The sequence below is a fragment of the Toxotes jaculatrix genome, chromosome 14 (genome assembly GCF_017976425.1).
Source record: "Toxotes jaculatrix isolate fToxJac2 chromosome 14, fToxJac2.pri, whole genome shotgun sequence".
Classification (NCBI taxonomy): Eukaryota; Metazoa; Chordata; class Actinopteri; family Toxotidae; genus Toxotes; species Toxotes jaculatrix.
Genome location: NC_054407.1, coordinates 22052946 through 22067033, shown reverse-complemented (window position 1 = coordinate 22067033; position 14088 = coordinate 22052946). Strand labels below are relative to the sequence as shown.

Sequence of the window (14088 nt, the reverse complement as noted above, 5' to 3'; positions counted from 1 at the left end):
GAGCTGCACCTGTGCCAATTCTCTTATAACAATAACCCAAAAAGGAAAACTGCAGCTCGGCTAGGCTTCTGCTTAGATTTCATACTTGATGAGGGCAGGAAATTAAAACTTTTTGCCCATCGATTACACCGGCTGATGGCTTCCAAAAGTCAGCAGCTAATTTGGAGGAACATGGCTGATACCAACATTTAAAGACCGTGGTCAAAATCGGAAAATTTTATCATATTAACAAGTATTGGCTTTACAAAATCTGACCTCCAAAGATGGATGGTTACCCAGATTAAAAAATCCACAAACAAAACTCCCCAACAATTTCCTGTTAATGCCTATAAAAGATAAACTATAACCTGAACTGCAACCAAAGTGAAGATGACGGTTCATCTAGCCAGGTGTAAAGATAACGGAGTTCACCCGACATTCACTCAGCAGCAGTGCACCAAGAAAAGAACCACTGCAAGTATAGTGTAACATTAAGAATATCAGCTTTTTGTCAAAAATGAAGTACACAAAAAAAGACATTTTGTAAACAGTAGAGTCACAACGATCCGAAGCACAGCTGCTGCAGCACTAGTAGAGAGGAAACCCTGTCGGGACACACAGTAGACCCCGTCACTCACATCCTGCCATAACAGACACACCTTTTCAAAAGTAAACAAGCCGCACAATCACACACGAAATTTCTTATGCTTGATGTCTTCAGCCCTGTGACCTTTCAGCAGTGAGCTTTCACAGTTTTGACAAGGACGGTGACACAAACGGTTTGACAAACAGTAGCTTTGATGTTGTCACATACAGCACACATGAACGCAAACATATTTAAAGGTGCTTTGGCCTTGACCCACGGGTTTTTCTCTGGGTGAAGGTGGAGGGAGCCGTAATCATACTGCGACGAGGCAACACAAGCGCAGAAACAAAGAGACGAGAAAGCCCGCAGCTTTGTTGCTCCACGTCTCTTGTAGACTGAGCAGCTGACACTTCAGCAGTCAGTCTGCAGCAGCAACGCTGATGCCAAAACTGCTTTGATCAACAAAAATCTACCAAAGTGGATAAGCACGGCGGCATTCTCAGTGGCAGCGGAAAAGACTGTGTCCTATATCCTGAACGCTCAGCAGAAAAGAGTTACAGTTACAGAGGAAAAGTGAATTAGAAGAGATAATAAATACAAAAAAAGGAGGAAAAGGGAAGAACCGCTGTTGTTTTTATCGAAAATGCCTTGTAGTTTCATGAGTTAATACTTAGTGCAAGGATCATGGACTAACAACACTACACTCGAGCTTCATCTGATGATTCACTGTGGATTAATCAGCCCATTATTTTTTCAAGTCATCTATTATCTAAATGGTTCATAAAATGTTAAAATAAAGTGAAAAATGACAATTTTATAAAGGACAAACTGTTTTTAAATTGCTTTTTTTGTCTTGCTAACAGTCATAAAGCCAAAGAGAGAGAAAAACAAAACTGAGAAGCTGGGACAGTGTTTCGAATGTTTCCTACTTGTCAGTCAACTAATTGATAAACTGCTTCAATTCTAAACAAGACGAGGAAATCAGGGACAAAAACACTACAAGAAATGACACATCGTGACTGAGTGTCCGTGTCCTTATCCTGGAAATCCTGGAAATACACCAGTGCCAAATCATTTCCCTGGAAAATATCCAGTGAATCAATGACAAGCTAATCAAGTCCAGAAATTATGAGAGACCAAGATGATGCCTCTCCAACCATACACCTGAATATATTTGATCTGAAGTGAGATAAACTCCAAAACGTTTTGCTTTATAAATCACTTAAATGATTAAAATTCTATTCTAAATTATCTGTCAATTCACTAATTACTGGTTAGTACTACTCATGTTAGCTCCCAGTTCTTCTAGTTATTACAAACAAGCTGTCACTGCTTTGACAGAAAAACATAAAAGACCTTGCAGAGGACTTTCCCAGAAAACATCAAACATCACATTTTTACGATTTCAGGGACTGGCTATAGGGTGAGTCACCGCTGTGTCACATGAATCAGTGATAGTAGAATAAGGTGTTCAGATAAAAAGCTTGTGCAGTGTGACTTTCGGGTCCTGCTGACACCTTGCCAAGAAGCACGGTGGGGTGGTAATGCGGTTATTGTCACAGCTCTGGTGTAAACGTGTTGCTTCATGCCTCCAGCTCATCAAAAACCGAGCACTCTTCTCGCCTAGCAGCCGCCTCAATTACAGCAGCGTCACCCCCGGCTCCGTAGTCCCTCCATCCATCCAGTCTGGGTGTAATTCATCAGGGCTGGGTGGCCTCCATTAGCGCTCCTCCGCAGGGACAGGACAGCTTCTAAAACACAGCACTCAGGGAGCGCACTGGGGCCCCGCACTTTACCCTAACAGCTTCATCAACTCAGGATCCCTAGAGCCAGGCACACATACTCGCGTCAAACACACACATACACAACCTCTGGAGGGCCCAATTAGCAGCCATCACCTGTAATTCAATAACAACACTCCCTTTCTTTCAGCCTCTCCAGCTCTCTCTTTCACTCGACTGTGCATTTGCTTGCATGATTTAAAAAAGGGCGCCTGTGTTCTCCTGCATCAACAAATAAATCTAAATCTACGCTGACAGTTTATTAAGGGGTTTGAATAGACCTGCATACTTTGTTTGCAAGCTAGAGGTGTCTCCCGCCTCCTCTCCCTTCTTCCTCCCGGTGTTCACTTTTACAAGCGTCATATATCATCCCTCTGGCTCCACGCACTGAACATCAAGCCCACAGGACACAGGATGGAGGACAGACACAAAGAGAGAATCTTGCACATCTCTACTCAGCTTCTAATCAAATCCTCTGCTCCATTTCAACATGTTCACTCACCATCCATCCTGAATGGTGAGAGAAAAAACAGAGAGATAGCTGCTCGATGTCCATCCAGCAATAAAACAAATCTAACATCACATTAAATTATAAAAAAAAACAAAAAAAAACTGTCCACAGATCGTAAACAGAACCACGATATAGTGATGTACCATTTACAGTCGTATCATTATGAGCAGACAGGTGAACGTATACTGCACTTATTCAAAAGTGAGCAAACTGCGCAATGTTCAAATACCAAGCTTCCCAGTATCAATACTTATATACGTACATCATCATCAATATGTAATGTTCAAAACACAGCATGGAAACACTCCAGACATGAAATACGTCATGATGCACCAGTGTAGTAACAACAGGAGAAAACAGCTGCCAAATCAGAGCTGAGTATGTAGATTACCAACTCAATGCTAAACACGCCAACAAGCTTCAGGCTCTCGAGAGGCCACGGGGAGCCTGCACATCCCCACTCAGCTGCGTATGTGTGAACAAGGGAACAGTAACAGACTTTTCTGGTAGGTATACTGATATAGTTTTACAGCCAGCTAATTTTTGATCAGTGAGGGGATTATACCTCTTTATTCGGCGCAACATCTCACGAAGTTTCAGGCCCGTTTTATCGTCTGCCCCAGACATTTCAAATGCTGCCATTTCTGTGTGACTCCTGTCATTTGATACACACATCTGAAGCAAAGCGGACTCAAATGAAAAGCCAGCTCCAGCGTAAAAGACGAGAAATAAATCACTCTACTGTGCTTCTAATCTAATTCTCTATTCCACTTCCACCTGTCCTGCTGCTGCTGTACACTCTCAGGTCTCTGGGGTGTCTTTAGTGAGTCCAGGCCCCTCCTAACCCACCTGTCCACCGCTCATGATTTATGTCTCCTGAGACCAGTGGGGCTGCTGGGAGGTTGCTTCCCGTGCTCCTTCTGTGGATTTTACCTTTTACTTTTTTTAAGCTTTATTCAATCACAAAGAAGTCTGAAGAATTCTTTGGTATGGTTAGTGGCTTCATATAGCTTTGGTTTGCAAAAGTAATAAAATATGAAATATGAATAAAAATACTCACTGTGGTTCTTGAGTTATTTTAATAAATAATGTTCCTATGAAAATAACCTGGTTCCTGTGAAAAAGCATTTGAGCATGGTAAAAGTTCAAAAGGGATAAGCCATAGTGTGCACCTACACACATATTTTCCATTACTTTATAAAGTGTACAGTGCCATTTGAGGTAAAAATAAAATAAAATAAAATAAAAAATAAAGCTTCCACAGACTAAAGAAACCTCAGCAAGTCGGCAGAATTTGGCTTTAAAAGCTTAGCCTTCTCATAACAAGCACAAAGATCAGTAATTAAGATGATCTGCACTTATTTCCAACAACACAAACCTGAAGTGAATCACCAAACAGAATTATCTATAACCCAAACAGTACATTTTACTTTGATTAGAGGGCTGCAACTAATGATTATTTCCATTATCAATTAATCTGACACTTGTTTTCGCAATTGACTGATCAAAGTCTCTAAAATGTCAGCAGAGAGTAGTGAAAAATGCCCATCTCAATTTCCTAAACCTTGAGGTCACGTCTTCAGATTGATTTTGTTCAGCTGATAGTCCAAAATCCAAAAATAATCTGTTTACTATAGTTTACTAGTTGTTACTCGGGTGAAGAACAATACTTTCAATGACCTACTGACACGCTGGGCTTTAACTTTGTACTGTTTCACCGTTTAGTTTCATTTAACCTGCTGATTATTGCACGTCGCTCCTCTCAGCTCCACATTCTGTTATGTTTCAACATTCCTGCCCCTGTTTCTTTTTGGTTTACCTTTGAGATGTGTCCCAATTTTAAATGGAAGCAAATCAAAGCGAGTAGCCTATCACAGCCAAGCGGCATTCCTCTTCAATTACCAACATTCACAGGATTACGGCTCGACTTAGTCTCCACTGCACAGCACCCTCAGCTGTGCCTCAGCGTTGTGCCTGAAGGCAGGCAGCAGATTTGGGCTGCGTTTTCACTGATTTCCTCTGAGCTCGAGGAGGCGCCAGCCTCTGTTCTGCTTCTCAGGTGGCAGGAGAAAAAAGAGAATGGAGGATGGCAGAATATGCAAATTGTAGCACCACCAAAGAAGAGGAGAGGAGTTTCCCACCAGCTGAGTGTGAAAGAGTGCTCCCCCTCTCCCACACACAGGACTTTCAATGGGACTCTTTCTTTTGACACACACTGGCTTGCACGCACGCACACACACAAGCCACACAAACTGACAAATATAAACCGAAATAGACTAACACACATGAAACTGCACAGATGCACTCATGTAGGGAAATTTCAACACACTAACACAGTCATGCATTATTTGAGGTGGGATGCTGGTCAGCAGCACTAACCAGAATAAACTGGGTCCCTTCACCACAGGATGTCTTTCGCAGCTCAGCTCTGCTTAGCAGAACAGTGTAGATTAAAGTTTTAGCTGTTAGCTGCCAGGGGAGCCTCTCAAATCCATGAATATTCAGGTGGTTGAATGAGAATGATGAAAGGCATGGGTAAAGCAGGTTACTTGTGGAAACGGGTTAGGCCACCTTTAAGAAAAGAAGGTGCTGATACGAGTTTGGCAGTTCCTCTGAGATTTTATGCACCGGTGGCGCTGGAGGTAAATTTCAGTTCTGGTTCCACATTTGGTTTTGTTTTGAGCGTAGGTGGCAGTGAGCAAACTTTGTCTTCATAACATCGATTTTAAACGGCATTGTAAGTTTAGAGCAGGATTTGGCTTTACTATAATCTTATTTTGATTTAAGACGGCAGACTGTACAGAAAATGGCTCTTTTCTACCTCTCGTCTGAGCTCCTCATTCTTAGCATGGCGTCTGTCCCACGTTACATTTTTATAACAGCACAGCAGCTTTAAACTTTGGATGTCTTTCACTAAATTACAGCATCAGATGGGCCACAGTGTTTTTTTTCCATTTATCCAGAAAGACATTAAGTTTGTCTTGAAGACTGATTATGCTGACCAACATTAAAAGCCATGCAGATGAAGCTCTCCTCTGTGCTTTGGCATTATTGTGAATATTCTGGTTTTACTGGAGTTTTGAATCTGTGACAGGACCCATTCATGTGGCCTACACACAGAATAAGTAAATGGATCATCATGCCAGCTACAGTGAATTTATTTTTCTCAACACTGTCTTCAAGATCCACCAGTCCTGTATGTTTTTACAGCGGCTGTAGTCTTGCAAACATAATATAACTAAACTGTCATTTAGCCCTAAACTAATCAGTAAGTGCGCGTGGAATAGCACTTGAGGACCGGGGTGACCTACGATCAACATGTACAAAAAGAAACATGTCTGAATGAATCCAAACAGGTTGTTTTTAAAGTGACACAGGTGCCGTGCAAACACACAGCATTTTATAAGAATGTGATACAGAAAAGTCATGCATGGTCGACTTTCCCTCTATATTTTTATGCTGAACACTAAAACCCTACAGTGCATCCACTATCCTACCGTTCACTGTCACAGATCTTCTGAGCACATGTAGCGCTTGTGTTCTGTGGTGTAACACAGCTCCAGGGCTGCTCTATTGACCTCTGACCTCTGTGCAGAACTGCACTGGGTGCTGTCAACAATGCAGATGTGGAAAACTTATGGTTTTTGAGTTTCAAAGGCCGTGTTGCCATGCAAGTTTCAAATTTATTTAGACTTCTCCATGCAGTGCAGCCTAAATGTCACAATTAGTTGCACTCACTTTTGTATTAAATCAGAGGGCAGTGTACTAATTTCCCTTCCACCTCCACTAAAAATAGTTCTCGTGTTGAGTGTACATGAGTTTCTGGGGAAAATCACACCTGCATGACAACAAGCACGTCTGTGTCACTTCATGTTTTCAGTCATGCGTCCTTTCATTGAGCCAACTTACTGAATATGTAGCTTGGTTAATGGACTGATGCTGATTGTTGCCGCTTTGTTTGGCAACGATCACATCTGCAACTTTCCAAAACATCTGCCAACGTACAATGTGCATCAATGTTGCCATGTCATAGCCTGTCATTATGTTTCTATAGAGACAAACACTCACCTCTTATGAAACCTTCAGAATAAAAAACACCAGATAAACTCACAGCTGATATCATGGAGGTTTGAGGTTTTCACAGGATGGAAATGAGGTGTGACACATACATGACTATTTATAGCCACCATGCTATATTCTGTTCTCTCATTCTCTCATTCTAATAAACTATATCTTCTAGCTTTTGCTTTATACTTTTGTCATCATCATCACCAGGGTCCGACTTCTTTATTTATTTGATGGCCTCACATGAATGAAAAAAGAAAAAAGAAACGGTTTAAATCTGGCGCGTTTAAATGTCTGGCTGTATTGAGTCATCTGCCTTAACTTCCCATGTCTCATCTGTCAAGGTGCCTTTGTCAGCTGACGTCACCTAATTGAAACGCAACGGCATCAGCAGGATGATTTACCCTCACAGGCACCACGTTAATGCATGTAAATCCAAACAAGCAGGGCTGTGTTGTTATGCAAAGCCTGGAGGAAAGTAGCAGTTTCCCACCTTGATGCTAAAGCTGTCGCGCATACACACAAACACACAAACACACACACACACACTACTCTATTAGTCACAGCAGCAGCATCAGTAGCCCTGACGCACCTCCCCCTCTGAACCATAAAAGGCAATGGGAGGGGTTAATGCTGACTGGCTAAAGACATCCTGTAGTGCTTTGTCATTCCACAGGCCCGTTTGTGCAAGGGAAACAGCACACACACACACACACACACACACACACACACACACACACACACACACACACACACACACACACACACACACACACACACACACACACACACACACAAAGCCCCAGCCTCCTACGCACCAGGAGAAAGTAACATGAATGACCAATGGTCACGGATCAATTAACAGCTACTGTTGACCACAAACACTTCTAATGCCACTCAGGACCATTTCTCTGTGACACCGATCTCACTAACAACAAATGCTCACATTAGACCCAAGTAATAAAAATGAAAATTTTAGTCCTCCATACAACAGTAGGTTGGGCTGCAGCATATGCAGACTAAGTGAGGGTAAGGCAACAATAACTGGTTGGGTTTTGGCTGGGCTAATTATAATTAAACATCTATTATTATATATGAGTCTATTCAGATGAGCGTAACAGGATGAATCATGCCTATGGCAAGGAATATTAGCTAGAAATAAATAAATACTCCGCATTAACTCAGAGGTAGGACACTCACATGACTCCTCTGCTCTATACAAAAGCCAAAGCACCTCAGGGTGACTTCAAGAAAATGCTCCATTTACACATAAAGACAAAAGAAGCCTCTAAAACGTGTGACAGCTTTCTTATTAACCCCTATTGTTCCTCAGAGTGTGAAAGCAGGAGGCCTAGTACGAAGTTTTTGAGCCATGCCACAGCGCGTCATGGAGCGGAAACACTAGCTAACAGAATATAGTCTAACACAGTGATACAGCACTGAGCTGAAGAAATAAGATCAGTCAAAGACGCTGTCGTTTCTACAACAGAGCCACACGGAGAAAATGCTGCTCATCTACGCATCCAACAACAGCAAGCTGATCAAAGAGGCTATCGCCAAAGAGAGAGAGTATTCCTTTAAAACAGTAATTCAAAGCACTTTCACATCAACACGTCTGACCCAATGTAATAAGTCATTGAAAGCTGTTGTAAACACTACACTTCTGTCTGTGAATGCACCACTGTCGCTGGTAGTGAAAATGCTCCTGAACTAAATGTAATTCTGTCATTGAAACAAGCTCAGGCCTGGGCATTGTTATGAAGTATGAAAATAAACAACATTTCAGCGTAGCGTCCACTCCACAAACTTTACTGGGACCAAAACAGGGAACCTACACAAAAAAAAAAAAAAACCCCACCTCCCCTCCCACTCTAAGTACCATTTCTCCAAAAACCACTACAGGACAGGCGGACAGACACTGCTAAAGGCCGAGCCCTGGCTAGTTTGTACGTACGAGCAGTCCAAGGCTTGAGAGTAGGCCGCTGTGTTTATCCTGTCAAGGTATGTTAACACCAGGCCGCAATCCTGTAGTCCCTAAATTGCAGTGTTAGATTGCAGCCCAGCTGGGAGTGCACACACAAACATGGAGCACTTAAAAGCAAGAGGAAAGGTGCTGGATGACGAAGCCGTGACCAGAGCGGCAGCAGCAACAGGCAGTGTGCACGGAGGGCCAACACCTGCCATTTACAGTAGAAACTGCAGACACTTGGCATGTGGCGGAGCTGAAAATGAGATCATTAAGGCTGAAGTTAGACGTGGATAAAAACAGCTTCATATTTCTCCTCTGCTCTTTTTTTCTGAACATGGATGTCTGTATATGGTCACTTTAAAAACACAGGAACAACTGTCCGATGTACTGTGCTGCTACTCGCTGTGATGCACAGTTTAATGTGCGGCAGACATTTAATTTAGGCGAGAGCAGTAATGGAGAACTGAAAGTTTTTGGGTGTCTCTGCAGGCTATAGAAAGACGTCACTCATTCGATAGGCTTTTATACAGGCGTGTTTATAGTTGTTGCCTTGCAGGTCATCTCTGTACAGAAGCAGAGCAAGGCCAGCTGACTGTCACCTATCTATATTAATACCAGGCAGGTTAGGGTTTGCTTGCTGAGATAGGTGAAAGCTAAAACATCTAACGCTGGGTAGCACAATATAACAGTACAAGGACACCAGAAAATATGCGAGTATCAGGCCTCTTTCAAGCAAACTACAATGTGGCTCATCATGAATAGGCTCATAACTACAGGAAATGAATGGGTATGAAGAGATGGATGTCAACACCTGACCGCTAGTGATGCTCACATATAAAAAAAATTATTCAAAGACAAATCAAAGTCTGAGCTGTTGCTCACATCCAGCTTTTTCTTTCACGTGTTTCTGAGTAGTTTAAACTCCAGAGAAGGAATAACAGCAACGAGCGAGGACACTGTTTATTTTAAATTACTTAAATTACATGGGAGTAGATTTGTCTTCAACCCCCAAACTCTGCCTCTAACTAGAAAGGATGACGGGTTACCTAATCCATCTGATAACCATCTACTAATGACTTTGTTAACAGTTCTGGTTCGTTTAAAGCATAATTAAAGCATAAACCACAAAAGAATAAATTTGAGCCAATGTGCTGTGATCTGGGGGATGACTGTCTGTATATTGCTTTGCCTTACATTGCTCTCAGACTGTCATCCATAATGTAGCTGCAATGATTAACTGACAGGAAATTGATTGGCAACTACTTTGATTTTTCTTTCTTTCATTTTCCAAGCAATAATAAAAGAACTTTATCAGGTCCTAGCTTCTCAGGTGTGAGGATGTGGTGCTTTTCTTTTCTTTGTTATATACTAAAATGAATGAACTGAATATCAAAACAAGAAATCTAGACAAGCTGTCTTGGGCCCTGGAAAAGTATAACAGGTATTTTTCAACATTATCTGACATTTTATAGAAAAAAATCACTAGAATAAATTTATTGAGAAAGTAATTTGTAGATTAACAGGTAAATAAATAAATGTTAGGAGGCTCCAGAATCACAAAAAGCATTAAAATGTGAAAATGTGTCTATGGTCACCTGAGGGATTATCAGCTGGAATCAGAAAAGGCCTGAGATGGGATGTAATAAAAGATAAGTCCATCTAAGGTCTGTTTACTCTCTTTCTAATACATGGCAGAGTGTTTGTCCACCTTTAGCTTGGCATATATGTTAATGAGTTATTATTAAACATAACATAAAGCCTGTAGTATCAACTAATGTGAGAACATGGGCTGTTTCAAAGCTGAAGCTAAAGCTTGTGTAACGGTATAGCAGATGTTATCAGCAGCCTCATCATGGTGGTGACAGGAGGTCACGGTACGTTAGCACAGGCTAATATCTGGCAGATCAGCTCTTCTGAAATTCAAAGAGGTGAACAGGTTGTGAACGAGCAGTCTGTGCCATGTGGGTGAAAACTAACACAAAAGAAACACACGTTTGAAGTGAGTCAGGCTGAAAATGAAACAAACAAAAAAAAAAAACGGGAGGCAGATGAGTTCCACTTGCAGCTGATCAAAGCGGTGCGCACACATCACCGACACACGGACCGGGACGCGCTCCTTTCACATTATAATCTCACTGAACGTTATATCCTTAGAAATTAAACGAAATGAGACGGCCGGGAGTGTTCCCATCACGCGCTTGCACCGCACGCGGCGCGAGCGTCACGGGGAAAATCGGTTAAAATACACCTTCATAGGTGTTGCATCACCTTGCGTACCTGGCTGTCTCCGGTCCAGAAAAAAAAAAAAGGCAGCAACCCCGCCTTCACTGCAGTAATGGTACTGACCGCCATTCCCTTCCGCACACCGCTCAGGAAATTGTATAACGAATTACCGCAACACAATAGATGGAAACGAAAGGCTTGAGCGTGAGCCCCTATAAGCGCTGTTACTGCAAACGGTGTGGAATAACAGAGGAATAAGCACTTTATGCGCTGCTCGTTTTCCTGGACACAACACACATATACACGCACACACACCGAGCTGCACGGTGCAGTCGACCAAACGAGCCCACCAATCCACAACAACAACAAAAAAAAAAATACAAAAAAAGGAGAGATAAGACATGCACAAGTGGGTCAGAAATGCGTGTCGATGAGATAAATCCCGCGAGAATGAAGGGGAGGCGAGCATCCATGCGAAGCTGGCACGGTACACGGTGAAAACTACAAAAAAAAAAATTATAATTTCTACCTGCACAAGTTGACATTTGGAGCGGTTTTCCTGGCTCCTCACGAGACACAGAGCCTTTAGGAAACGGCGAGCGGATCCTGTTCCGTTCACGGTCGAGAGCCGCAGGTGTTATTTGTGTTTATTTCCAGGCCATTTGTCAGCCCCGTTATCCGCGTTCAGGTAAACATGATGATGGTGATGGTGATGATGATGATGGCTCCTGTACGGACGCACAGAGTCACCGTCGTGTCGTCAGCAGGAGGAAAAAAAGAAGGTGCTTTCCAGCCCCTCGGCTCACATACATCACGCCTCATCACGGTGTCCAAAAAAAAAAAAATGTTTTATATATATATTTATGGGCTTACTTTTTTTTATTGGTTGATACGACGTTAGAGGGGGAGAGTACAGGTAAGAAACCGTCCAATGAGGGACTCTGGCTCCAAAGGGCTGTCTACATTTAAAGTTATTACACCAGCCCACGTTTAAAAATCTATTTTTATATTCATTACTTCATAACAGGTAGATTCAAAAATACTCTTATTAAGTGGAAAACGTCCCAGCCCACAAACACCCACTCAAAGATCCTGTTTATGATGATATGAATAAACTCCCTGTAGGTGATCTTATAGCGGATTATTACAGCTTTGTCACTAAAGTATGCCACTAAGACAGAAAAAGAATAAAGATAATGTCAATACCTACAACCAAAGACATGCTATAAGTCCATGTATCGCCTCATCATGCCCCACATGAAGCCAAAAAAACACCACTTATTTCCAGCATTTCAAACGGTTCACAAACCCGATTTTACAGGTGCAAAAAGCAACAGCGGAAAATGTGCCATAGAAGCAAAATGTAGGACAATCAACAAAAAACCCCACACCGAATGACAAAAAATGCTGGATTTATAAAGCCAAACTGGTGCGGAGAGTAAGGAAATGCACGCCAACATGAAAATAAAACTGCCACGTCTACTTTTGGAGAATCAACGATATAATTTCCACTCTTACCTTAACTAAGCGAACATGTGGTGTTGCAGTTGCAGCAGGGAGGGGTGAAGTGGAGATAAAATAAACATCCCATCCCTTTGCCATCACCGGAGCAGCGGTGAACCCGACCAAAGCCCATGCAAAAAATCCAATGCATTCGCCGCGACAGCACGATTTTCCGTCCGGGCGTCAAGACAAACCACCGAAGTTGAGCTGTTTTGAACGGGAGCGAGAAACCGAATCGTCCGGGGCCGAGTGAGCCGCAAGTTAGCATGAAACTAATCCCGCAACAACCTCGCCCTGAAAATTTCAGACACTACAAACTGCGCTCAACGGGCCACGTTGTTATGTGAAAGCCCCGCAACCTGCCGCCAAGTGTTGCTGTGGGTGGGAAAGTGGCAGAAAAGTAGAGAAACAAAGAGGGCAAAAGTGTAGAAAACTCAAAGAATAAAATAAAAATACAGACAAGTGAGGCGCTCCTCGGGTTATTATAACAGACGGATAACGGTTCACTCTGTCAGGCGGCCCCATGCACCGCTAGGCGGAGAGAGAAGCCAGCCAGGTATAACGGTACAGCAACACACTGGGATATGAACACACTAATACTCCCCAAAACTCCCCGAAACGTGCTCCAACTCACCCCCAAAAAGTCCCCAGAAGGAGTTTACCGAGTGAAAAGCTCGCCGGCAGCCCGCCTGGGTCGCTCGGCGGCGGTTACGGAGGACTTTGGACTTACCGCTGCTCCTCTTCGGGTTCGCCTGTTTTCTGCGCTTACACCTGGGGCCATCCGCCATGATCCTCTTGCTGAGTCTGAAACGCAGCCGCTCGCGAGTCACCTCCTCCCCCCCCCCCACACCTCCACCCCTCCTGTCTCTCCTTCCTCCTCCCTCCTCACCCTTCTCACCCCTCCCTTCCCCTGTCCGCTTTACGACATCACCTTCCCCCCGTAGGAACACCTGGTTTGCGACACACTGGCCGCTTTTACGGTATCACCTTCTCAAACACCTCAGCACATGGCCCCTCCTACTGGCCGTACATGGGTGTGTGGCGGTTCGACAGCTCTGTGAGGGTCGGGCAGGGACTCTCATGGTCCCTGCTCCTCCTCAGTGCACAAAAAAAAGGAAAAATATAGGAAATGTGACCAGAGAGAAGAGCTGAGGGGAAACGTGTCAGGAGATAAAAGATGGTGGAGGAAGTTTTCAGACTCTTTACTTAGGTAAAGGGAGCAGAACATTAGCTCAAATAAAAATAGTACATCCAAAATCCCACGTAAGCAAATGTACTTAAAGTTTGAAACGTAAAAGTACTCAGGTACATTTTGTTTTAAGTGACATATTTATTTGTTATTACCGATGAAGCATTTTACTGTTGTAGCTGTTGAAGGTGGAGCAACTTTTAACTAATCTATTGCCAGGACAGTCAGCTAGTTTTGAGCCCCTCCAAAGGGTCACAAGATGAACCTCAGGGGTCATGAGAT

The 14088-nt window shown here is 43.0% G+C and overlaps 1 protein-coding gene across 3 annotated transcripts in view; it reads right to left on the bottom strand.

Moving 5' to 3' along the window:
- The window catches only part of LOC121193140 (zinc finger E-box-binding homeobox 1-like), a 54454-nt gene extending 41009 nt beyond the window's left edge, over positions 1-13445 (bottom strand). For 2 of the 3 annotated variants that reach the window (XM_041055292.1, XM_041055293.1), the window contains exon 1: positions 13348-13445. In XM_041055292.1, the coding sequence (XP_040911226.1) occupies positions 13348-13405 (58 nt within the window). In that variant the 5' untranslated portion in view covers positions 13406-13445. Of the gene's footprint in view, positions 1-11643; positions 11750-13347 lie in introns of those variants that run through there. The other variant, XM_041055294.1, reaches the window with a different exon arrangement.
- Between the last annotated feature and the right edge of the window lie 643 nt (positions 13446-14088).